The sequence below is a fragment of the Atractosteus spatula genome, chromosome 9, assembly GCF_055471065.1.
Source record: "Atractosteus spatula isolate fAtrSpa1 chromosome 9, fAtrSpa1.hap1, whole genome shotgun sequence".
Classification (NCBI taxonomy): domain Eukaryota; kingdom Metazoa; phylum Chordata; class Actinopteri; order Semionotiformes; family Lepisosteidae; genus Atractosteus; species Atractosteus spatula.
Genome location: NC_142714.1, coordinates 22,392,929 through 22,418,780, shown reverse-complemented (window position 1 = coordinate 22,418,780; position 25,852 = coordinate 22,392,929). Strand labels below are relative to the sequence as shown.

The 25,852-nt window shown below is 41.8% G+C and overlaps 1 protein-coding gene across 2 annotated transcripts in view; it reads left to right on the top strand.

Moving 5' to 3' along the window:
- The window catches only part of sptb (spectrin, beta, erythrocytic), a 59,177-nt gene that overhangs the window by 9,736 nt on the left and 23,589 nt on the right, over positions 1-25,852 (top strand). Inside the window, exons 2-15 of one of the 2 annotated variants that reach the window (XM_088924413.1) lie at positions 3,958-4,162; positions 14,965-15,116; positions 15,774-15,947; positions 16,999-17,090; positions 17,833-17,913; positions 19,038-19,153; positions 19,777-19,889; positions 20,393-20,580; positions 20,786-20,903; positions 21,076-21,234; positions 21,778-22,080; positions 23,202-23,352; positions 24,089-24,959; positions 25,197-25,334. In XM_088924413.1, the coding sequence (XP_088780539.1) occupies positions 4,015-4,162; positions 14,965-15,116; positions 15,774-15,947; positions 16,999-17,090; positions 17,833-17,913; positions 19,038-19,153; positions 19,777-19,889; positions 20,393-20,580; positions 20,786-20,903; positions 21,076-21,234; positions 21,778-22,080; positions 23,202-23,352; positions 24,089-24,959; positions 25,197-25,334 (2,804 nt within the window). In that variant the 5' untranslated portion in view covers positions 3,958-4,014. The remainder of the gene's footprint in view (positions 1-3,957; positions 4,163-14,964; positions 15,117-15,773; positions 15,948-16,998; positions 17,091-17,832; positions 17,914-19,037; positions 19,154-19,776; positions 19,890-20,392; positions 20,581-20,785; positions 20,904-21,075; positions 21,235-21,777; positions 22,081-23,201; positions 23,353-24,088; positions 24,960-25,196; positions 25,335-25,852) is intronic. The other variant, XM_088924412.1, reaches the window with a different exon arrangement.

Sequence of the window (25,852 nt, the reverse complement as noted above, 5' to 3'; positions counted from 1 at the left end):
GTTATCTCAGACTAGTGAAGTTCACAGTGAAAATGTTGAAGGAAAGCCTAATTGAGGAAAACCATGGTAAATGGAGATGTTGCCTTTGAATTTTCATCATTCAGTATTCATAAGGACTGGGCTCCCTGGTCCAGGTAATGACAGGAGATTGTGCGGAGAAAATGATTGGCTCTTTCTGGGTGGGTAGGCATGAGTCACCTCACTGCTGAGGGGGACCCCTGCGAGCTCGTCTTTGTAGATAAGGGGATTCCCGCTGTGGGTGGAGCAGGGGGGTGAATACGAGTGCCCAGATAACAGGACTCTGCTGTGGCCTGATAAAATTCCCCGGTACTGTCACCACAAGCGTACCAACAGCTCCTGTCCTCAGGCAGTAGCTCTGAGTCGGTGATATACAGCCTGGAAGGACCTTCCTGAAGAGCGCTTGAAAAAGACCGCCAAGCTGGCCATTCAGAACTCCGAGCACTACTAATGTGAAACTTAATGCAACTTCCATAGTCTCTCTGGAAGGACTCTTAAGAAAAGCAGTAGAGATCACACGAGCTGTTCACTTGGCGGATCTCTTGTCTAGTTTAAATATATCCTCACACCATGCAGACATATCTTTCTGACAAGTTTGGTTTTAGCTTTATTCTACATCTGTCCTATTGTGTGGTGGTTCGTCATTGTGCATTTTCTGTTGTCATTTGTACACTGAACGGTGCACAGCTTGTACAGTACAGTTGTTTGACAAAGCCAACTAATTTGAGAAGAACCAGTGTCATATTATAGAGTGCTGATACATATAATTTTCCATTGTCTTCCTCTGAACTTGGAGCCAATTGTTGTCTGTAGCCACGGTGTCTGTGAAGGCAGTGTGCTTAGCAGCGTGTTGTTGAGGTGACCTCCTAACCCCCTGGTTTCAAGACACTGAGTGGGCAGGGCAGACAGCTGCTGCTGAACCTGCAGTTGTTGGGATATTTAAGACAGGAGCTGTGCTTGAGAAAGGAGTGTGGCAACTGCAGTGGGAATATCTTTAGCATTTGCTCAGAGCAGCTCTGTTTATAAACCGAGTGCCACGGGTTTATTTTAAAAGAAAATAGGGAGGTGGTCTCGGCAGGCAGTCGAGACCGAAGCAAAAAAATCGATGCAGCTGAGTAACGTCCTATGTTATCGATGTTTACATTATGGTGATGTCATATTTGCTCGCTGCAGTGTCAGAAGAAAGCGTTCTAGTGGGTATAATTAAGGGTTGTCCATTTGTAATCTTAGAAAACCTTCTTATTTGTAGCATTGCATTCTCTTTGATAAACTGTGTCCTGCAATAATATTAAATTGTTTTTTACTAAACTACAGTACTTACCAATTATGGAAACTAAACCAATTATGTTGCGTCTCCAAAGCTGAACTCATTGTCATAATGTACATTTAATACCAATCACTTATTCAAAATGAATATACAGTATCCAGGAACAGAGCAGGGGCACAGTTAAGTAATTTCACATTCAAATCACAATTTATGTGTTTTAACTTATGTACATTTTAATTTTTCAAACAAAGCAAGCTAAAAAATGTCCAACAATTTCAATTCTTAGGTAAAATCAGTCAAAGCAGTTTAATAAGAAATGAATATTAATTCTACATTGAATTAATCAAATTTGCACATTCATATCATCAGGCATCGATGTGTTTAACATTATCAGACTTCTTCATGAAAATCTGTTTTTTCATTTTATACTTTTCACCATACTGGTGCCAGTGAATCTGCTCTTGAAATTTGTCAGATTATTTTACCTTTTGTCTTACAAGTGAACGTAAATGTTCAAATGTGCTTTTAAATTACTTGTTTCTTCCTCTTATTCTTGCTTTAAGGACCAAGAATCCATGAACTGCTATCAAATAATCTATTTTGAATTGTGAATCACAATCCTGACAAAGAAAAAAAAATCTGAATTAAAATTTGCATTATACATAATACAGGATGGCACGGTGGCACAGTGGTTAGTATTGCTTCCTTGTACTGTAGCACTGGCCCTGGGATCAATTCTGGACCTGGGGTGCTATCTGTATGGAGTTTGCATGTTCTCCTCGTGTTTCTGGTGGTTGAAGAACATACCAGAAAGTTAATTGGCTTCTGGGAAAACTGGCCCTGGTGTGAGTGTGTGGGTCCATGTCCGTGTCTGTGTGTGCTCTGTGGTGATGGACTGGTGTCCCGTACAAGTGGTCAGAAAATGGATGGATGATACGTAATGCACACAATATCTTATGCTAAAAAATACTTATTCCCTATATATATTTTTGGTAAATAATTATGGAATTCATTGTTGAGTACTTTGATCATGTGAGAAACTACCTCTATGTCAGTTTGCACTTCACACACAAGAGACTGCTTAAATGTGCACTTGAACTCAGGAGATTTGTTATTATAGATAAACCAAATCTGAAGACATATAGTACTCTTAAGCATATGTACAATTTATGCTTCTGTAGTGTAAAAATCACATAATATGGACTTTGTGGAAGTGGTTTTAAAACTGAGGCACTTCTTTATGCAAAGAACTATGAATAATGTTGTTGAAGTGGACTTCTAACAGGAAAGGGAAGGCTGGAAAGCTTGTATCAACGAGTTACTATCAAACAGGCTAAACAGGACAAATGGCCTCCTCTTGTTCGTTACCGTTCTTATGTTCTTAGACCGGTGTGGTGCACAGTAGCATTCTTTGGAGTTAAGGGTCATGAGTTTGTGAAAAACACTTTTGCTAGAAAGAAGAAGTCTTCTTTATAAATAATTCCACACTGGTACGCCTGCCGTGGAGAGCCATGCAACTGGCCTACCACGATAACCAACGGCCTGGACAGCCCAGCCATGAGAGATAAGAGACAGAGACTTATCAGACACTTTCACTTGCACTCTGTGTTGCCGTTACTGTGCAGTCTGGGCGAGGGGCGGAGACTCTGGAGGTGGTGCAAGGCTCTCCTGCACTCAATCAGATGTTCCCCCAGAAGACGCACAGGCTTCACTTATAGTACTCATATCAAATCTGTTGTTAGTCATGGGCTCTTTTTAGTTAGGCTGGCTTGGAATTGGAGTTTGCTTTCAGTTTAGTTGTTTTCCTTTTTGAAGTCATCAGAGAGAGAATCCCAAAACAGGGAGAAAATATTATGTTCCCCAATTGTTTTTGATTGAAAGACCTGTTTGGTTAAAGCTGGTGAATCACCTTCATTCTTCAGTCCCCTCTTATGACAGCTTGGGTGGTTCTGCTATTGGAAACCCAGCAGAGATTTCTGAATTCCTTTACTGGCCGGGGGGTAAGATCACATGTAAGAGAATCCAGCACTCGCAGCAACATCAACCCACACTCCTGGCTGTGTGGATTAATGGGTCCAGGAACTCAGTTTCCATTTTCATGAAATGGACTTTTTTATGGTGGTTTTCCATTTTCCAAGCCCACCAGTGATGACAACAACAAATTACAAAGGTTTCACAAACATTCTAAATGAAAAATAAAATAATAAATGCAAATCTGAATATAAATGAAAATTATATTATATAGCATTTATCTAGCTTATCTATTAGCAGCTTCCATCTTTCAGAGAAATTCTTCATCAGCAATCTCAACAAAAAAAGTAATCTTCTCCATCTCACAAATTCCTTTTGTTACCAATAACCACTGTCCATAGGTTGGAGAGTTCTGTTTATGCCACTTTAGTGTAATAGCCTTTTTTTTTTGCAGTTGCTAATAGAACTGGTTTCACTCCTAGTACCGAGTAGAGTAGGGATCTCTTGGCGATCGCATTGGTCTTTGATTGCCAAGTTACTACTACCTACTACAGAATTACAGAGACAGGAACAGCAAGGGCATAACAGAAGAGCCACTCATCACCGAACCGAACCTATTAAAACATGGTCTGGGGCTGAGGATGATACAATATTAAAATGATTATTATTGTTCTACTGTTTCTTCACTGTTATCTTAACAGGCTTTTCTGTGACCCGCGCATGTGTGTCTCTTCCCAGAGGGCCACGTCCGCGCCAGCATGACTTCCACCACCGACTTCGACAACGTGGAGATCCAGCAGCAGTACACTCGCATCAACACGCGCTTCGAGCTGAGCGACGAGGAGCTGGACAATGACAACAGCTCGGCCCGGCTCTTCGAAAGGTCTCGCATCAAGGCGCTCGCGGGTGAGCTGTGCTGCGGCGCGCTGGGGCACGTGCTGCTCAATCGCTTGTGAAAGACGGCGTGAAGATGACATACTGTAAAGTTGGGGCAGATAATAGGAACATAAAAAGTCACAAATGAAACGTGGCTGTTTAGTCAGTTTTATTAATCTAACTGATTGTATTTGAATCATCCCCGAGCCCATTAAGATTACTGTTGAACACCCCCATGGATTTAACATCTACTGTACAAGATATCAGAAGTTTGCTCCTCACATCCACAATAAATGCCTGTTCAGTGGCTAACATTTCCTGGAGTCTCTTTCCTACTGGGCCTACTGAAGTGCTGGAATCATTATTAGTGCTTTCTACCATATCCTTTGAAGGGTGATGAAAATCTAAATAATACTAATAATCATTCAGTGAACCTAAAACTGTGATGCCAAGGCAATAACTTTACATCACTCAGTTGTGATTTTGAAATGTCAAGCACTATAATTCTAGGCTTTGTGTCTCCTAAAGTGGGTCTATATAATGATAGAAATATAGTTCTTATTTATAAATACCTTTATAAACACACATAACATACTGTAGGGCTCTTTTCAAGTGTTTGATAGGATTGTGTAAAAATGTTATTTTGGTGTTAAGGTACACATGAATATAACATCCTTACCTTATCTGGTCATCTGGTATGAATATAACATACCAGATAAGTTACGGATGTTACATTCATACAAGATTACCAGATTTGATTTCTCTCATCTCAGGATCTTTGTTTTATATTTATTTAAAAAAGTGATGTGTTCTTGCTCTGCTATGAAGTTAATGTTCTGCTATTCTGCTATCAACAATTTTGCTAAATTTGCTAAATTTCTTAATTTTTTTACTGGTGGAATGGCATGATCATGTAACAAATAAGACAATTCGGTATTCATATCCAGTGGGTTAGCTGCAGCCAGTATTGTAAGACTGTTTACACTTAGACTGATATCAGTCTTCTATCTTTGAGAAAATGTAACAATATTTCAGCTCCATCTGAAACCTCAGCAGATAATGTGTTTCCAGATAATGTGGAGTGAAAGCAGACTGTATGGAAGAAAATGTGGGCACAATGTTTTTTTTAGCACAACTTGCATTTGTGCCCAATATTTTAGGGTGTAATCTGTGACAGGCTTTTAAGACTTATGAGTTATTAAATATAGATGCTACTTGGTGTTGCTCTGTTGCATCTCCTTGTGCAGCTACTTTCTATTTTAGCTAATGCAGCATTAGTGTGGCCATCCAACAACTTTAGTTTTAGTTTTAGTTTAGACTTTGCCTGATTTCTGAGAGAAATTAGAAATTTGCTTAGTGTGGTTATCAGTCACTTCAGTGTCTGCTGAAGATGTGCAAAACCCTGTTTTCAGCCACTCAGAAGATCCTGTAGATCAGCAATATAACTAAAGCCAGTGGGTCTGTGCTTTATAAAGTTGATTGCCAAGCCTTGCCAAATCTTTATGTGTTTTCCCCATACTGGTGATGCTGGATCCAAAATAGAAAATAGCTACCAGAAATAGAACTTGTTCAGGTCTGGCCAGGCTACGTTTTAAAATAGTGAACGATCTGCAGACTGTGAACTGGACAAGCCAGTGTTCTTCATGGCAAGATAATGAGTATACTTGGTGTCTCTCTGGCGCTTTCTGTGAAGATGAGGAAGGATGGTAGAATTTTTAATTGTGCAGTCTAGAGCCTGTGCCTCTATAATTAAAAAAAACAGATAGGGTTTTAAGTTAAAATAGCTGTTTCATTAGCACATACTGTACCAAATTGTTTTTAAGGAAAATGCTCTTCATTAAACATGTAACCTGTACTGCTTTGGATGCCAATTTAACTTTTGAATGTTCAATACAGCATAATGAATTGATTTTTAAGATGTTGTAGACTAATAATGGCGAAGGATAATAATAGAATCAAAGAGAATTGCATTACAGTTATTCTCCTGCTAAGAGTTTTAAAATAAACTCTCATTTATATAGTGCTATCTATTTCTTAGTGCCCATTTTAGTGCTGTTTCTTAGTTTAATGGACCTGAATCACAGAGAATTGCTGACAGTCTACTGGCAAAATAGGTGAATTGATAAGATGACCATTGTCCTGGATTTTCTTCACAATGCCATTACAGCCCAGGTAGAGACAGGTGGTTTTAGAGCACTACTCCCACTGCAATTATTTTTCCCTCTAGTAAATGTTTTTTACAAAGGAGACATACTGTAGAGGATAGCCCTTCAGTATCCCATCAGTTTGTGTCAGTACTCTTCAGTGTTGTACTGACGCAGGGCCTGGGACTCAACCAGGCTGACAGATGGTAACCTAGCAAGACAGCTGATGTTTGTGTTTTGGTGTTGACTTTAAAAACCAGTGGCTCATACTTCATGCTGGAATAAGGATCTGAACGTGGGTGGGAGTCCCTCTCCTCTTGTCAGTTAAGCTCTGTTGCCCTCTGGATTGGCACAAAAGAGGCTGTTGCCCCCTCCCAGTGTTAAAATCCTGTTTAGTTCTGAGTGGATCTTTTCTGCTGCTGTTACATCAGACATCTCTTTCTTGAAACTCAGAAGAGGCCTGTGAAACATTTTTACTGGTGTGAAACTGCAGTTTTGCACTGCTTAGATTTTATCCAGCTTGTGTTTCCCAGTGTTTCAGCTTCAGATTACCCCTTCATACCCCAGTTGATCTGCCTTCAGGATTAACCCTTTGAATACCCTACCAGATTTATATACAACACCCAATAGCATGCAGTATCATCCAATTGCTTTAGTGACATTTGAAGGGGACCTTCAGCCATCTGAATAGCCAGAGTTGTCCCTGGACAGCAAACACAGGTGCTGTAGTTGCTCTAGTGGAGTCATTAGACACAAAATTGTCAACTTTGTGTCAGCTTTCCCAGTTCATGTCAGCTGCATTTGGTTTAAGATGGTCTGTGGGTAATCTTTTATTTCATGTGTCTCAAAGGGATGACTAGCTTTGTATGCAGCAACACTTGATGATTAACAGAAGATTTAAATGTTAAATAAGTCTTTACTGTTCTTGGTCTGTGCTCGTATAAGGAAGCTGCTGATGCATTTGTTCTCTGCTGCACAGTGAGCTTGTCAAGAAAAACAAATTATTTCTTTCTTGTTTTAGTAAAACAGTACAGTGGTTCTGGGATTAGGATGTGGAGACCTCTGGTGGTCCTCAAAAGCCACTCTTGAGATTGAACTGCTGGAAAGTCCAGAATTCACACGGCTGAATGGGTAACATTAATCCTATTGCCACATTAGTATATGGTAAATACTGTATGTAGGATTCTGTCTCCAGAGGGTATTGTTAATATTAAAACGTATATTTTAAATTGCAAACTTACTTTTACTACAGTTAAAATTTGTAGACTCGTGTAGAAAATTTGGAAAGGGGTCCCCAAATCAGTAAATTGATATTGTTGTTTTATTTTGCATGGAACCAATTGATCACGTGATTTGACACAAATTGGCACCACCTTGTGTCGTGATCCTTTAATAGAGCCCAATGGTGCAGGAGTGCACTGAGGATAGCCACCAGCTGTGCCGGTGGTCACTGACAGAGGCCACATGGCCTGTGCGTTCCTCACATTGCTCAGTGATGGATCATAGCAGCTGTTTCTCCACACTGGCCATTGCTGGCATTGTTGCTGGGCTGGTTATCTCCTGCACACATGTGGGTCAGTTGTTAAGGAACACTTTTAAATAAAGCAGAGCTGTTTCTCCTAACAGATGCCTGAGGTTTTAAAGCATTTTCTCAATTCAGCCTTGCCAATGGACTGACCACATTAAGATCAGAAGTCATTTCAATGTGACAATGTGACATTTTATAACAGGACCTCCTGAAGGCAGATGAGCTTTAAAATATTTGGTGTAAATGTGTCTTATGTACATTTACCTGTACAGTAAACCTAGATATTCTGACCAGTTCTGATCACAATATATTTGTCTTCTGCAGTTCAGCAGCATCTGATTGAAAAGGGCCAGCTGGCTGTAATGGCTTTGTGAACTTCATGTCATACAGGTCTCTGCATTTAGGCAATCCATTTTTCACTTTTTCAGCAAAGGTGCGTAATCTACCTGCTGCCCAGACAGTGACTGACAGTTCTAAAAAATTAGATACTAGCGCATTCAAATCCAATATTCCCACAAAATTATTGTTTCAGTCCTTGTAAATTAGACTCAAAGTACATTTACATATTTTTGTATTAAGCAATTGCTATAAATCCTGAAATCCTCTGAACAAAACTGAAACTCACATTCATTTTGCAAGTCTATTCAGGAGTGTAAAGCACTATTTAATCTGCATCCCCATGCAATGAATCCACTCAGCTTCTGACACACACTTTACAGTTTAAAGGGGGAATACAGCAAATGGCTTTTGCCTAGCAACCAGCAATTTAAGAGCTAAGGAACTGAGAAAAGGGTTCAGCTTTTGTAATGGCACTGCCATGAACAAAATGTAATTCTTATTCTTTTCCTGAATCTTGTGTGTTCCTTAACCTTAACTTGCCTTGAATTACTTTAAACCAGCTGAAAAAATTAATTTCCAACTGAGATGAGATTTCATTTGAAGCTGTTGGAACCATTTTGACAATATTTTTAGATTTTACCTTTCTACCATTAAGCTGTTTGGCTGAAAGTGACTGTATACCTGAGAAATTCAATACTTTAAATTCCTTAATCCTGATAGATGTCTGATTATGAGGCACAGCAAAGTTTTACATATTACAGAACATAATGGATTACAAAATCATATGCTGTTTACTCTGCTGAATGAAGTCTCAGAGTGGTCAACAAGCTGAGTCTATAGCTCTCGTATTTAGACATTAAGAAAAGGTAATAATACTAATAATTGCTTACACTTATATAATGCTTTTTCTGGACAGTCCACTCAAAGCACTTTACAAGTAATGGGGACTCCCCTAACCTCCACCAATGTGCAGCATCCACCTGGATGATGCGACGGCAGCCATGGTGTGCCAGAACGCTCACCACACATCAGCTATCAGTGGGGAGGAGAGCAGAGTAATGAAGCCAATTCATAGACGGGGATTATTAGGAGGCCATGATTGATAAGGGCCAATGGGAAATTTTGCCCAGGACGCCAGGGTTACACCCCTACTCTTTACGAGAAACGCCCTGGGATTTTTAATGACCACTGAGAGTCAGGACCTCGGTTTGACGTCTCATCCAAAGGACGGCGCCTGTTTGCAGTATAGTGTCCCCATCACTATACTGGGGCATTAGGACCCACATAGACCGCATAGACTTGCTTAGCTTCAGTGGGCTGCCAGTTGTGAGTTGTAGGGTGATATGGCTGCTGGCAGGTAGGGATTGGATTAAAATGATTCACACACCTAGCTGTTCAGATCAAAGCATCATGAGTTGACTTTGAATGCACTCCCAAAATGAAGCAATTGGCAGAGTGCCTCATGGTTTGGGCTTAACTTGGTTAACAAGGAGCTTTCTGGTAAATAGCACTGTGTTTTTTTGGATGCCTACTGGATTATAGTGATGTCACTGACTGAAGTGACACTCCCCCAGTCAGAGCTAGCTCTCCTATCAGGTACTGTGGAGTTTACAGTATGTGACAGAATTCTTTGCAGGTGGGTGTGTCTGAAGAGCATGTCTATTCAAATACACGTGTAAAGTAGTTCAAATTCAGTAGACTTATTTCAATTCATTGATGATAACAAAACCTTAAAGAGTAGTGGGCATTTGTTCAATAGCACACAGGCTACAAGTTATTAAAATAGCTACTTTTTTAATTGGCACATTATGTATACAGTATGTTGTTCACAATTTGTATAGTATTAATGAGAGGCATATGAAAACCACAGATTAGAGGCAAATAAAATAATTATGTTGTACACAGTATGACGCTCTTTTATTATTTTATTATCTGTCCTCTTTCTAGTACTATGTTGGACTGGCATAACTTCAGTATAGTGATTTCTGTAGAGATCTTGATCAGTGTTGTTTCTTTAGTTTGTTTCCTAATTAAGTTGACAATCCCTTTGCCTAATTTTGGTCCGGAACCTAATACATCTCTCAGGACCAGAGATCCAGTGACATTCAGAATTATTATTAAAATGTAAAGTAGGAATAGATCTTGAGTTTATCAAACAAACAAATGACCATGATTCCACGTTGTTACTTTGCGATTAGTCCAATAAACACAAAATCTATGGTAGGGTAAAGTGATCTACAATGCTGTAACCCCAGTTAGGGTAATCGAGCATTTCCATATTAGAAACTCTGAAATCCCAGATTCCCTTTATCCCAGATTCCCCACCCACTACGTTGCTCAATCCTTGGATTAGTCTGAAGCTAACTGAATACTCTGTTATTTAGTAGTCAGGTGGTCGCAATATAAGACCTTTAAGATGAGCGATACTGTCTCTGTGCCTGAATTACTAATGTGAATTAGAAATTGATTTTAAGCATTTTCCTATAAGCTTAAATTTCTATAATACTTACATGTTATTCTTTATGGAACAGAAAGAGAACCCTGCCACAAAATTTTCACATTTTCTTCTTCTGAGTATTGCACCTATTCTACTTCTGAGGCTTGCCTGCGCTCAGACCCGAATTACATCATTGCTCAGGACCAGAACGAGGTCTCTCTGTCACATTCCGTGCACGTAAGTGTCTTATATGTGGCTGTTAAATGAAGGACCGAAGGCATTACAGCAGCTGAAACACACGTAGTGGAGGAAAAAAAAAAGATCAGAGCAAGTTCAGCTCGTGGTGCAGGATGATGTGTGCTTATGTCAGCCTTCGCTATAGCCAGCCGAGGCAAAAGGAATTAAAGATCAACTTGAAAGCAAACAAAAAAGTCTCCCAGACCCCTCCCCCTTGCGAAACGTGGTGCCAGTGGAGTGAAGTGCAGAGGCTGCCTGCTGAGAGCTTCTCTGGAAGGCTACCTGCAGGCCGGGACTCTCCTGTTCCCAGGGAGCCCTGCTCGTGCTGTGCTGCCTGGGACCGCCCGCCGCCATGAGACGAGCCCGCTGGCTGAGTTACAGCACTTCACACATCTCCTTCATCTCACTCCTGGACGGACGGTTCAGACAGTTGCAAGGTACAGCCAGAGCTGTGACGTGTGCAGTTTTTCTTCTGCTGGTGCGGGTGTGAAACCTTTCAGCTGACACAGGAGTGCAGAGCAGCGTTTTGAAGTGGCGGTGCCCCAGTTGTTCGTTAGGTTTAAATATTTCATAATGCGGTGCTGCAGAAGAGCATGTTGTGTTTCTTTTCTCTTGGTAGAATCTGAATGAGGCTGAAAAGCATGCAGTTTAAAGCTACTGTATATAGTGCCTTTCATCTTTTCCTTGTGTGAAAGATTTCCACAGTGCACTTACAGCACAATGGATCTTGGAGGTGAGTTTACCTCTCACCCATCTAAACTTCCAGGGAAGTGTTTTTTACTTTGTGGAGATCTGTGTAAAAATAATCTAATATGAAGCTGCTCAAGACTGAAATAAGGTGGTATAACGCCCATAACGCCTATTTATTAAAAACTAGTTTTTTTTTTTTAAACGAGACATTTTGGGGGGCTTGAGTCTTCTTGGACCAGTTTGTGTACCAGTTCTTGAGACATTGATACCTGCATTGTTGAGAAGCTGTTCTGGAACTTGATTTGTGTCCTGGAGTCTGGACTTTGCTGGCTCAAATCTCTTCCTCACCCAATGTGATTGGGGTTCTCTAGGCTGAAGCACACATCTGGACAGATCGCCACAGGGGTTGCGATAGCATAAGCTGGGTATCCTCACACATTACACAGTTTGCAATTGTTTGTATTCTCGGGAATACAAAGGTTTTTATCAATGTAAGGATTACAGTGAAGAACCATGAATGATGTTCTTTCCCTGTCTCTTAGTACTGTACATGACAATTTATGAATGATACCATATTGCATCCTTGTATTGTGTCTAGATGTGGAAACTTTCAGTGGGTTTTCATTCTTTCCATGCTTTCATTAAAGTATTACAGTGGACAGTGTCTTTATCATCAATGTCAGCTGAAAACTGAAAAGTTCATTCACTTGTGAGTTTGTAGTAAAAGGTTTCAAAATTGAATATGCTCTGAAGCTGATTTTTAGACCTAGTAAAGTTACAGTACAGTGCTTGGCCTAAGAAGGAACTGGGGAAAGTGAAATGCTGATTCTAATGCTCCTAGCCTGGGATCTTCAAGAACCGCCTCTTAGCACTTCCTAAGCGCTGTAAGACCCATACAGTAAGTTGATAAATTACCCTTGGTTTATAGGATCTGAACTCCGAATCAGTGGGTTTCAGGTGATAAACTTTTACTGATTTCTTCACGAGCAAAAATGAGTAGACGTTTTGCTTGTTTGCCTTTTTAAAAAAATAAAATTGTTATGCTTCCAAGAACTGGTATGGAAATCCACACAAGTGGTTCCATTGCTTGTCTCGGATATTTGAACACCCGAGTTCTGTTTTACATCAGATTACTTCAAAGGCACAATGCTTTCATTGTGCCCTTCCAAACTTGCCAGGACATGGGGATGTCTGGGAGAGAATAATAATGAGGTTTGCTCTCTAAAGCAGCCCCCACTCCATGCCCATGTTGAAATATGCTTTGGCAACTGACTGTGCAGTTAGGAGGCTGACATCACACTATGGCCAGGGCGCGGTGAGGATAGGAGGGTTGTGTTGTGGACAGTGATGGACAGGGCACGGGGAGATGGCAGGAAGAGTGGTCCTGGGCAAGGTCGGTAACTTTCTCTAATGCGTTACTTGAATGAGGCTAAAAGACACATTCCTTCTTCCTTCTTTATGAGCGCTGATTTCACAATCCTTTACAACCATTTGTGCAAATGTCTTTACAGCCACGCGCTTATTCATAATGGTTCATAACAAAAAGTAGCATCAACCAAAAACTGAGAGCATGAGAGAGAAGTCAGGAGAAAATGATGGAAGACTCAGTGAAGGACTTGAGAACTGACCACTGACCAAGTGGTCCTGATACATTTATGTTTCATTTTATTTTTCTGGATGTTTTTTATGCCTGTTGTTTTATCGTGTTGTATACTGTTTATGAAGTAGTTAAAACTGTTTATTAGCCTCGTTCATGTGCAGGGCAGCTCTGTTAAAAAATCTCTCCCGACAGACAGAAGCTTTTTATTCTGTTATCTGTGGACTTGTGCATTACTTCAGATTCTTACTGTGAACAAGCTCTACTGTGCAGAGCTGTGCTTGTTGGTTTATTGTTGGTGGTGTTACTGACAGTTTGGCAATCAAGCACACAGATTGGCTTTTAGAGATTGAATTTAACAGAAGATGATGGATTGCAATAATAATTATTGTATGTACATAATAAATGTCAGAACCATCACCTGATTCTCTTTTAAGTATCTTAGCTGTACACTGTGATACTTTTGATCAGCAGTGGCTTTATATACAGTAATCTACTGGCAACAAAATGAGTAAACTGAGACGACTAAAACTGAAAGTTCTAATGGAATGGATTCATTAACCTAAATTAAGATGTACATGAAGGTTTGGCTTTATTTCAGTTTTAGAAACTTAATTAGATTTTTATACAGCAAGGAGATAATCCAAAGGAAACTGTTAATACAGTCCATGGTGGACGCAGGTTCTGAAATGACTCCCACGTGAATCTGAAACTACTATAAAATAACCATATAAAAATTAAGAAACAGTTAATATTTGACTGCAATAGCTGTGGATTCCATGTAAATAAAGCTTGTCAAACCCCTGGGAGACCTCCACCCAGTGAACAATCCTGCTAAGAACAGCAGCCCCTCTGTGTTGGAGTGAGGTGATGGGTCCCATCAGTCGTTGGGAGCATCAGTCTATTAGCCATTTCTTAACCAGTCTTGTTCTTCTGGGGTGGCATGTTGGTGCAGTGGTTAGCATTGCTGCCTCACAGCACTGGGGCCCTGGGTTCAATTCCTGGGGTGCTATCTGTGTGGAGTTTGTATGGACTCCCTGTATTTGTGTGGGTTTCCTTTAAGTGCTCCAGTATCCTCCCACAGTCCAAAGACATACTGGTGGGTTAATTGGCTTCTGTAAAATTGGTCCTGGTATGAGTGTGTGTGTATGCCTTGTAAAATACTGGCATCCTGGGTGTATCCAGCCTTGTGCCTGTTGCTGGCAGGATAGGTTCCCCAGCCACCCTGTGTTAGATAAAGCATTCAGAAAATGGATGGATAGATGGATGAATATTCCTCTTATAAAAAGTACCCTATGCAGTAAGACTTCTAATGAAGTCTGGTTAACAGAACATTTGGCCCACATTATGTGATGTTAAAATTACTAATATAATTTAATAAACTTCAAGGTCTCACGTCTCAAGGTGTCATGTGAATGAGATGTTCAGGGATTATTTATTACTAGGAAGTGAAATAGTCACGCTGTATAAATAGTGATGCAATGAGTACTACCAGGGTCTGAGTTTTAACGTTGTTTCTGTGATCAGAAATAGGGGCAAACTCTATTACCCATGAGAACTTACCTTTGTTAGGTGCATGTCATTCTACTACAAGAAGCAGCAGAAATTATTGCCCTGTATCAGGTTCTTGTGACATTGGGATCATACCACTTCTGAGATAGATTAGCCGAGGGCATGTGCCCTCTCTGTGTCTCTCTCAGGTGGGACTGGTTTTTACTTTGCCGTGTAAAACTGGTCTTTTAAAGTCCGCTCTAACTGGCAGGAGGAAGAGGAAGAAATCTCACAGTAATGTGAATGCTGAGTGACAGGTGCAAAAGCTTTTCTTCTGAAGATTCTCATGAATGTGCGGCTCCTTCACAGATGAGCGCGAGGCTGTACAGAAGAAAACCTTCACGAAATGGGTGAACTCTCACCTGGCCAGAGTGAGCTGCCGGATTTCGGACCTGTACCTGGACCTGCGAGATGGTCGCATGCTCATCAAGCTGTTGGAGGTCCTCTCTGGGGAGCGACTGGTGCGTATTGATATCTGATAGCTGTGTTATTGCTGCTCTCCCTGGAGAATTCCTGCCCTGTGACCTGGTCCACAGCCTGCAAGTACACCCACTACTCACAGAGCGTCCCCCAAGACACTGCTGTATTTTTCACAGTCTGATTTATTATATAGTGCCTTTTAGTGGTGAGCAATATGTCAAAGCATCTTACAGTAGCAACAAGTCAAGACATTTCCAGATCAAAGACCTAAATAACAGTTTTTGTTCTTTGCATTTGTAATGATCGCAATACAGGTACACTTTTTATTACATTTAAAGCATTATCACAAAATACCGAGACTGTATAGTTAGTAGTGTTTAACAATATATAGTAGCACTATATATACTGTAAAGATAAGAAGTTAAAGGAAAATCACAACTGATGTCTTACCTCACACTATATTATCCAAAAGTGTAGAGATTATAACATAATATTCCTTAATTTCAGTTCTGTGCTTTTAAGAAGTATTTTGGCTCAGTGTTTTACATTTTGTTTGTATAGTTGTGTTTTTGCCACCGGCCTGTAATACTCTGCACTTAAACATCACCTGCCAGATGTTTGAATTTCTTTTGCAAGAAAGACTTGGCTAAAGTTCAAAACAAGACAAAATAAAAAAGAGGAAATCCTCCCTGTCCCAGCCCAAGCCCACGAAGGGCCGGATGAGGATCCACTGCCTGGAGAACGTGGACAAGGCCCTGCAGTTCCTCAAGGAGCAGAGGGTCCACCTGGAGAACATGGGCTCCCACGACATCGTCGACGGCAACCACCGCCTCATCCTGGGCCTCATCTGGACCATCATCCTCCGCTTCCAGGTGAGCTGCAGGGCTGACCTCTTATTCATAAACAAGCTCACCCCTGTGTTTATTACCTTCCTTCTCTGTGTCACAGAGAGGCCTCAGATGCTCTGTAATGTTGACAATTCAGGTAGCTTTGCATGCTGCTCCATTTCTAGCTCTTTTAGCTTGCATTGTTTGTTCTTGTAATCATAGCTGGTCAGTGCATTGTTAAGGTCCGGATCGCTTGTGCAGTATTGAGACGTTGCAAATGTGAACAATGAAGTGTTTCTTTTTTTAAAGCGTTCGGCAAACAATGTGGGTCAAAGTTCTGTTGCACCGGCCTGAATCATCAGCGGTCAGATGCCAGCTCTGGCATGTGTCTGACAATACATAGGAGAAGCCGAGATTCAGCTGGAGAAAAAAAATAAATTGCGTGTATTTCAAATTAATTTCAAAAATAGTTCCTCTTCAGTTCTGGTGGTTCAATAATAATCTCAAGAGTGAAGTTATAAAAGTAGAAATGAACCAATCACCCTCAAACCCGATGAGCTTAAAGAGAACCATTTTGAAAAGCTGGTGCTGCCAGTTACATCTATTTGTAAGCCGTATTCTTAGAAACTCATTACTTTATACTTGCTTAATATCCAATATATCTTTTAAAACATCATGATTAGTGTTGTCATGGTAATGTAGCAGTTAGCAGTGCTCCCTCACAGCTCTTGTGCCCTGGGTTCAGGTCAGGCCTGGGGCACCTTCTGTGTGAAGTTAGCATGGTCTCTTCATGGCCATGTGGGTTTTGTTTGGGTTCTCCAGTTTCTGCTGTCCGTGGTAATTGGTGTCTCTAAATTGTCTGCACCCCCTTCAGGGTGTATCTTGTCTTGTGCCCAGTGTTTTTCAAGTTAGGTTATGGCTAAATCAATTGTTAAATCAAACCAAAGTGAAACATAATTGTATCATACATTCCACTAGATCTAAGTTTTTTTAAAATATGTTTGTGTGAAGCAGTACTTTAAAACTCTATTTATGTGTAAATTTAAGATGTGAACCTTAATATTATTACGTGCTATTTCTCTCATTTTTTTTCCAGATTCAAGATATTATAGTGGAAACACAAGACAGTCGAGAGACGCGCTCAGCGAAGGATGCTCTGCTCTTGTGGTGCCAGATGAAGACAGCGGGGTAGGTAGTCGGGACTAAGACTGAAAGCCATCAAGGTCCCTGAAGCATTGACGGGGTCCCATAGGACAGAGACTGGGCAGATTTTAATTGAGACCCTGTGGCTGCCCCAGGTCCTGTGAGCGTGCAGAGTTATCAGAGAGAGCTCAGCCGGCCCTCCTCCCACTGCTTCACTCTGCTGTGGGCTCGCAGTGTGAGGGAGAGTGGATGTGACGTTGCAGTCTGTTCCTCTTCTGTGCTGAATAAAACTTAGATGGCAGTAAGACCCTCGCTACATTAACAGCCAAGGAATGGAAAAATGACAATTCTAGATTGAAATTATTATTATTATTATTATTATTATTATAGTGTTGTTCATGCTTGTAACAGTTGGACCCAAATGAATACTTCAGCTATGACAGGGTTTGCAAATTTTAAAGTTTAAAAATACACAATTAGTTGCAGGCTAAATTGTCAAAGGTGAGTGGTTGTATTGGGGTTAGAGAGACATTTTTATGTCTTTACATTCCGAACATGTAAATACTTATACAAAACCTGTGACATGAGCGAAAGATCTGCAGTACAATCATTTGTTGTAGTTGTGAATACCCTGCCCTCTCTAATTTATCTACCTACATTCCCACATTCCTTCACTGCCTAATGCATTTCTCCGACTTTTTCACAGACTATTTCATTTAACCTAAAGTAGATTGTGGACATCTGTAGATACGCATTTGCTGTCTGTTCTAATGATCTTGTTTTGCAGGTACCCGAATATAAACATCACCAACTTCACATCTTGCTGGAAGGATGGCATGGCCTTCAACGCTCTCATCCACAGGCACAGGTGCTGAAGTCACAGATTCATCCATTCTAAATGTTGCTCCCCAGAATACCCCATGCATGCGTAATGTACAATGCTGTGGTCTTTGTACTGGACGCAGTGCTGATTATTTTGCTATTTTTAAAGAGCTGTAGAGCTTCATTATGTATTCTTTGCACTGGCTAATGGTTTATCTTTAATATATAGAAACAACACTTTCAATGCATGTTGGTACTGTATTCATATATATACATTTATACTATATGCTGATTTATACAGTATGTACTGTATAAAGCAGACCTAAAAATGAATTAATTCATTCTATTAATAGCACACAATAGGCAACAACAGGTCATAGAGAAGAAAAACAATGAGCACTGTGAGCTGAATGACCCCTCCCATTCATAGCCATTCTTATTGCTAGACAGGCTCTACATAATCTTAACAGTCTTAGACCATGCAGCAAAAATAATCCAATGCCATTAAGCACTAACAGAGTTCACTTATTTAGACAGGAGTTACAGATACCGTTCATTAATGATGGATGTTTGCATCCACGTAGATGGATGGGCAACAAAAAAGTGCCCAAATACTCCTGTATATATTGCTGCTAATTTACTTATAACATACAGTACGCGAACCAAGTTTTAGTCATTATTCCCTTACCATCCAGTGCAGCCAGTACATAACATTGGCTATGGTCTCCCTTTCTGAGGTGGGGGTTGGTTGTACTGGGAACCACCCCCACCTCAGAAAGGGAGAACATAGCCAATTGAACCTTTACTCCATGCCTTCGAGAAGGGGTAGGAAACTGGGGGCTACAACCCCGCATGAACACATGAACCCCGGTCAGACAGACACCCAATCTGAAATCAACCCCATGGACCGTGAAACTGCCTCCACACCACTGTACTCCCAGTCTTAATAATCAAATCTTTCTCCCCTCGAGCTCCTGCGTTAAACTAAAGATCCAAAAAAGGTCTGACAAGGCGCAAATGGCTTTCTTTAAAATGCAATAACCTTGTTAAAATTTTAACGAGCTGCCTATGCCTAGTATAATGCCGTGATGAATTTCTTTCCGAAGAATAAAAAATGAAATGCATGCCACTGCAGAAATAACCCTTAGTTTCTATTTTTTTCCCTGTCAGACCGGACCTGGTGGATTTTAACAAGCTGCAGAGATCCAACCCCACTCACAACCTACAGCATGCATTTCAGGTCGCGGAACAGAAACTAGGCATCACAAAACTGCTTGATCCCGAGGGTAAGCTGACTGGATATGCCATTTGAGTTATGTGTAATTATTCCCTACAGAACAGCACACAAGATGGCTGAAGCCTTAACCTGCCTGGAAATCAGTGTTGCTATTAAGAAATTAACTAGTTATCAGAATCCATTTTGAAAAGCTGGAAAATTTGCCTACTACTAGCCTTACAGATCCAAGAAACTCATTGTACCGTTCATGGAAAGAGCACCGTGACTCAGTTTGGGCTCAGTCTGCAATCTGCTGAACTCTTTTCATTATAGTTATTTTCACTCATTAAATGGAGACAGTAACATAGATGGTTAATATTATGTTTTAGATCACTATCCTATTACCATTTCCATCTGCATACATGTATTTCTGTGCTGGTATAACACTTAGCTTTCATCTTATCCTGCGATGCACTTCTACATGTTAATTGAAATGTTAGTAAGTGTGTGTATTAGGCACTCACTGCCAGCTTGTCCTCAAATCTAAAGAGTTTCTGTCATTGATGCTAAGGTAAATTTGACAGCTTTCATTCAATTGAGGCTTGATGGCAAAACTCTTTTGACATAATGGAGTGATACACTTATTTGATTGTCTTGTGTATTCCAACCATTGTGGATTAAATCCCTCTACAGATGTGTTTACGGAGAACCCTGATGAAAAGTCCATCATCACCTACGTTGTGGCATTCTACCACTATTTCTCCAGGATGAAGGCGCTGGCTGTCGAAGGAAGGAGGGTTGGCAGGGTAAGAAGACATTAATATTGAGCGTTTTGTTATCACCTGCTCCTTTTTTAATTACACGCCCTAAACAGATGTCAAGGCATGGCTCTTAGCTGGTGAGTTTTATTACATTTGAAGAGCTCTGCCATGTTAAGATTAGCAGCCTTTCACATAGAGATGATATAACAGCAGCTCACCACAGAGGACAAGAAAGAAAAGACGCTAGCACATGAATCTGCTAGCTTGGACCTGAGCACCATTCTTGATGTGATGAAGATTGTGATGCAGAAAGCTGCTATTTATGCCTTGAGTGCCAAAGTACTGGACAGAATTGGACAGGTCCACTGTGAAGTTGGCCATTGTAACATGGATGGGGGTCTGTACTTCTTTTTCTGAGTACAAAGTGAGCAGATCTGCATGTGCAGTCATCTTAACTCTCTAGAGATGCAGTGGCCTAGTGCTGACACCCATACTCACACTGCAGTATGACTATTACATGTCCTGTCTGACAAAGATTTGTGTTTCAGGTGCTTGACCATGCCATCGAGACAGAGAAAATGATCGACAAGTACGAATCTCTGGCTTCAGACCTGTTGAACTGGATTAAGCAGACCATCGTAATTCTGAACAGCCGCAAGCTCGCCAACTCGCTGACTGGAGTACAGCAGCAGCTGCAGGCCTTCAACTCTTACCGCACTGTGGAGAAGCCCCCAAAGTAAGACGAACTTTCTCCAGCATTGTTACAGGCAGTAACAATGTCCAACAGTCACTTCACTGTCCTTTGAGCATGTCATCTCTGCATGTGGGATTCCAAAATTCAAATGACTCTGATTACATGTTTTTTTAAGCTTTATTTAGTTTTGAAAAGCTATGCTATAATCCTGTGAAACCTCACCCTCAACCCTACATTTCTTCCTCAGGTTCCAGGAGAAAGGCAACCTTGAGGTTCTGTTGTTTACCATCCAGAGCCGAATGAGAGCCAACAACCAGAAAGTGTACACACCTCGAGAGGGCGCCCTTGTGTCTGACATCAATAAGGTGAGCTTTGAGCAGATGTCTGAGGATGAGTAATATGTGATGGCAAACTAATTATCTGAGCCAGGCATACTACTGAAAATCGGGGTTGAAACTTGCTGAATGGACTAGTTAACTCTGCGGTAATGCATTTGATGTTCACCTTGTCCTTACGGTGCGGCCCTTTGTTCTCCAGGCTTGGGAGAATCTGGAGAAGGCTGAGCATGAGAGAGAGCGTATCCTGAGGAATGAGCTCATCAGGCAGGAAAAGCTGGAGCAGCTTGCCCGGCGCTTTGACAGGAAAGCCGCCATGAGAGAGACCTGGCTTGTAGAAAACCAGAGGCTGGTGGCGCAGGTACTGTAGGCTGCATCGTCAAAAAACAAGACCGGTCTTGACGGAAAATTCCTGAGTTGTTTAGAATAAGCAACTGTAGAAATCGTGTTTGTTTGGTGAAGATGAAATTGGTTTGTTTACCTTTCTCTTTACGGATGGCCAGACTCGTGAACAGAGGTCAGTGTGCTCCCGGGTCTGTTTTATTGGGAGTGAGGAGGCACCTCTTCCTACGTCACCATCTGTTAGTGTGTTAAATAAATGTGTGTATCTGCAGAGTCTATGGACTACGGGAATTCAAGCAAGAAAGTTGTAGACCCAGATCCAGAGGCTATCCAGATCTAGAGTGTTGAGACACTGTTGAAATAAGGTTTATGTGCACAACATTTAAGGACATGTTTACTGTAGGTCTTAAGGGACCTTTCTCAAACAGGTTTTGTTTTTGTAATACTTTTAATGCTAATATACAGTAATACTATTTAAACATACTTTCACGGCAGCAGAAAACTGCCAAAATCTTTATTTTCAAAGGATAAAACAGAACCGGCCTCGTTTCCTTCCTTTCAGGATAACTTTGGCTATGACTTGCCTGCAGTGGAGGCAGCAAAGAAGAAGCACGAGGCCATTGAGACGGACATCGCGGCCTACGAGGAGAGAGTGCAGGCCTTGGCAGCGGTGTCTGAGGAGCTGGAGGCCGAGAAGTACCACGACGCCAAACGGATCAATGCGCGGAAGGACAACATCCTGAGGCTGTGGGAGTACTTGCTGGAGCTCCTGAGCGCCCGGCGTGGCCGTCTGGAGACGAACCTGACCCTGCAGAAGACCTTCCAAGAGATGCTGCACATCATCGGCTGGATGGACGAGATGAAGGTGCTGTACTGTTGAGGGCAGGACTGCGGCCTTCTGGTGCTGCCCTTTAGTTATAAACTCAGGAGCTCCCAGAAAGTGCACACATCACATAGAAAGTAAGACACAAAATGGTGTGTGCTGTTTGGGATGAAAAAAGTCTAGGCTGATCTTACAGAAGTATAAAAGAACCACTGTGTGTTTGATTGAGGCACGTCTCTCATTTAACACTGCACTCTAGAAGAAATTGCATCCATTTTCTAACCAAGCCTTCCAATTTAGGGTCACAGGGGAACAGGAAACGATCTCAGCAAGTAGTGGGCGCGAGGCCGGGTACACCCTGGACGGGACACCTGTCCATCGCAAAGCGAACACAAATACAGACACAAATGTGACAAATTCACCAAAGAGCCAATTTATCCAGAAGCTAATTAACCTACCAATATGTCTTTGTGCTGTGGGACTGGAGGAAACCCATGCAAACTCATACAGTACAAACTCCACGCAGATAGCATTCCAGATCTGGACTTGAACCTAAGACACAACGCTCCGAACTCGGGACACTGTGGCATGGCAATGCTAACCACTGCATCATTGTGCTGCCCAGAAGACTTAATCATTTTATCTAAAAAAAAAATCTGATTTCTAAGACATTTTTCTCTTCAGTGATGACTGTAGAAAGTAAACAAATTTCATAAGAGAATTATATCTAAATACTGCACAGGTGTTTACAGACACATTATTCTGCTTTTTTAAAACAAAATTCTCATCATACATTTCTAGATTTGAATATACAGTATCATGATGATAACAATTATTTATTCTTTATCTTAATATTTAATTATTTTGAAATATGCCTTTCTGCTTTAATCTCTTAAAATAGGGATAACCTGGTCCTTAAAAGCTGTCAACCAGTTTTTCTTATAATTTGCCCAAAGGCCTAAACCTGAAAGCAGAAAAGTTGTCTAATTCTCAAAGTAGGAAGGGGACACTTCACCCACCTATCCTGGAACAGTTAGATCTCCTTGTGCCCAGTGAGCTTCATTATAACACTGAAAAACCTCGAGTTTCAGAGACAGGACAGAGGAGTTTGCAAAGCTCTCTTTGCGATGGTGCTCATATTCCTGAGCTTGTGTGCTTCTCAGGCTCGGCTCCTGTCCCCTGATTTTGGGAAGCACCTGCTGGAAGTGGAGGACCTGCTGCAGAAGCACGCGCTGGTGGAGGCTGACATTGCTGTGCAGGCAGACAGAGTGAGGTCAGCCAATGCCACCAGCCTCCAGTTCGCCGAGGGAGACGGTACGGAGCAGCATCGCCCGTCTTCATTCACAACCCCGTGAGCTAGAGGGGCTGCACAGCCTCCTCCTGTTTATAACTGTTCTTGCGTTCTCAAGAGCTGGGAGTTTTCAGCTTTGTATGCTACAGTAACTACACATTAAATATGCAATTAAAAGAACGGCACAGAGGGGTAGTATACAGAATAAACACAGAAAAACACAGAAGATCATTTAGTGGTAACTTCCAAAAGTCATTCCTCTTCATTCATCGTCCCCCTACATCTGCGGTGACATTGTCTGTTGTGTTTTCCAACTCATCAGCATTTTAGAATAACTTAAAAGTGCTTAGAATAATTTTCTTTCTCTTGCATGTTTCAACGGTCCATGTTGTTAGACTTAAAATTTCCTCCTAAGACGTGACATTGGGAAGCAACTGTCTTACAGATCACATATGAATGACACCTATTGAAGTATGACAGCACCATTTGTAAAGCTGACACTTTAGGATTTTGTTGATTAAACAAGAAGCTTGGAATTAAACACTTAAAACGTCATTTGGGCCCATTCACACAGTAGTGGCTCTTGGAAGCAATAGTACTATGCATGTGTGTGTTTGCATAAACTCATTAATACGGAAGAGCCATACAGAAAATCCAACAAACCTTTTACTAGTTCAGTTACCATCTTGCAGCGCGCACTGCCAAGAACGTCAGAGAAAATATTTGTCAACACGTCAACCCTTGTGATTCGTTTTGAAGGCTACAAGCCGTGTGACCCCCAAGTGATCCGGGACCGAGTACAGCATCTGGACCTGTGCTACCAGGAGCTCTGTGCCCTGGCAGCCCAGCGCAAGGCCCGGCTGGAGCAGTCGAGGAGGCTGTGGAACTTCTTCTGGGAGATGGGAGAGATCGAGAGCTGGATCAAGGAAAAGGAGCAGATCTTCTCCTCCCTGGATTACGGGAAGGACCTGACCAGCGTGCTGATCCTGCAGAGCAAGCACAGTGCCTTTGAGGACGAGCTGGCGGCACGGCAGACTCATCTACAGCAGACAGTGACGGAGGGCGAGAGGATGGTCCAGGCGAAGCACTTCGGGGCTCCCAAGGTCAAGCAGCGCACGGCGGACGTGGTTCAGCAGTGGGAACAGCTGGAAGACCTGGCCGCCTTCCGTAGGCGCAACCTCCAGGACACCCAGAGGTACTTCCAGTTCCAAGGGGACGCGGATGACCTGAAGGCCTGGCTGCTGGACGCCCGCCGCCTCATGTCCAGCGACGACGTGGGTCATGACGAGTATTCGACGGAGCTTCTGCTGAAGAAGCACAGAGACCTTCACGACGAGGCGCTGAAGAACGGGGCTACCCTCGAAACCCTGAGCAAGCAGGCAGACAGCTTGCCAGAGGAGCTCCGCAACACCCCTGACATCCAGCGCCGGCTGAACGACATCAGGGATCTGTATGTGGACCTTCTGTCCCGGTCCGAACTGCGCAAGAAGAAACTGCAGGATGCCTTGGCACTCTACACTATCTTCAGCGACACGGATGCCTGTGAATTGTGGATGAACCAGAAGGAAACGTGGCTGGTGGGGCTAGAGACCCCCGAGAAGTTGGAGGACCTTGAAGTGGTCCAGAACAGGTACTAGTCGCCTTGATCATCACATTACAGGTTTTACAGCATTCTGAAAAAGTAAACCATTTAAGAAACCTTTCTTCTTCTGGGGGTCTTGGAGATTGTTTACGAGCAACACATGCTGGTTAGCCACTTCGTGTTCATATCCGGGGGAAAAGGATTTAAATACAAACTCAGGCCTGTGGGGCAGATTTGATCCCAGCCCTGTTTGGAACTTACTTTTTTCTTTTTTTTTCGGCGAAGGTTGGAAATTCTGGGCCAGGAAATGGACAATGTTGAGTCGCGAGTTGAAAATGTCAACAAAGCAGCCAAACAGCTAGAGGACAGCCGGCACCCCAGTATGAGGGAAGTGAAAGACTGTCAGAACCGTCTTAACAGGAGGTGAGCAGAACTGTGTGCTGGGTTTTCTGCTGTTCTGGTGATGAAGCATGTGTGTCTCTCTTAGCTCTTTTATCAATTTGCCCATGAGTCTATGCCCCTTAATATAACTATTTGACTCATATGTGTGAAATAGAGGGTGAATTGATAAAGTATTGCAGTAGAGCCAATGCATTGTCAATTCCCTTTTCTCTTTACTATTTTATTTTAACATGCTGCACTCAACAAGCTGTACATTGGATCAGCTTCCTCGAGTGTGCAACAGCACTGTCTGGAATAGGTATTAGGGATATCTTGTACACTGTATATATATCCTTATTCTCCAAAGTAGCATACTAAAATGCTGCTCTGTGGGTTTTTAATGGCTCTGGTTATAACTTTGATGTTGCAACTGAACTATAAGGCACACCTTGCTCCTATTAGAAGCAACTTAGATAATTACTATAATTAGGTGAAAAATGATGGCAGTAATCCCTTGCTAGCCTATTTCTAAAGGATTGAAACTTGTGCTGTATAATATC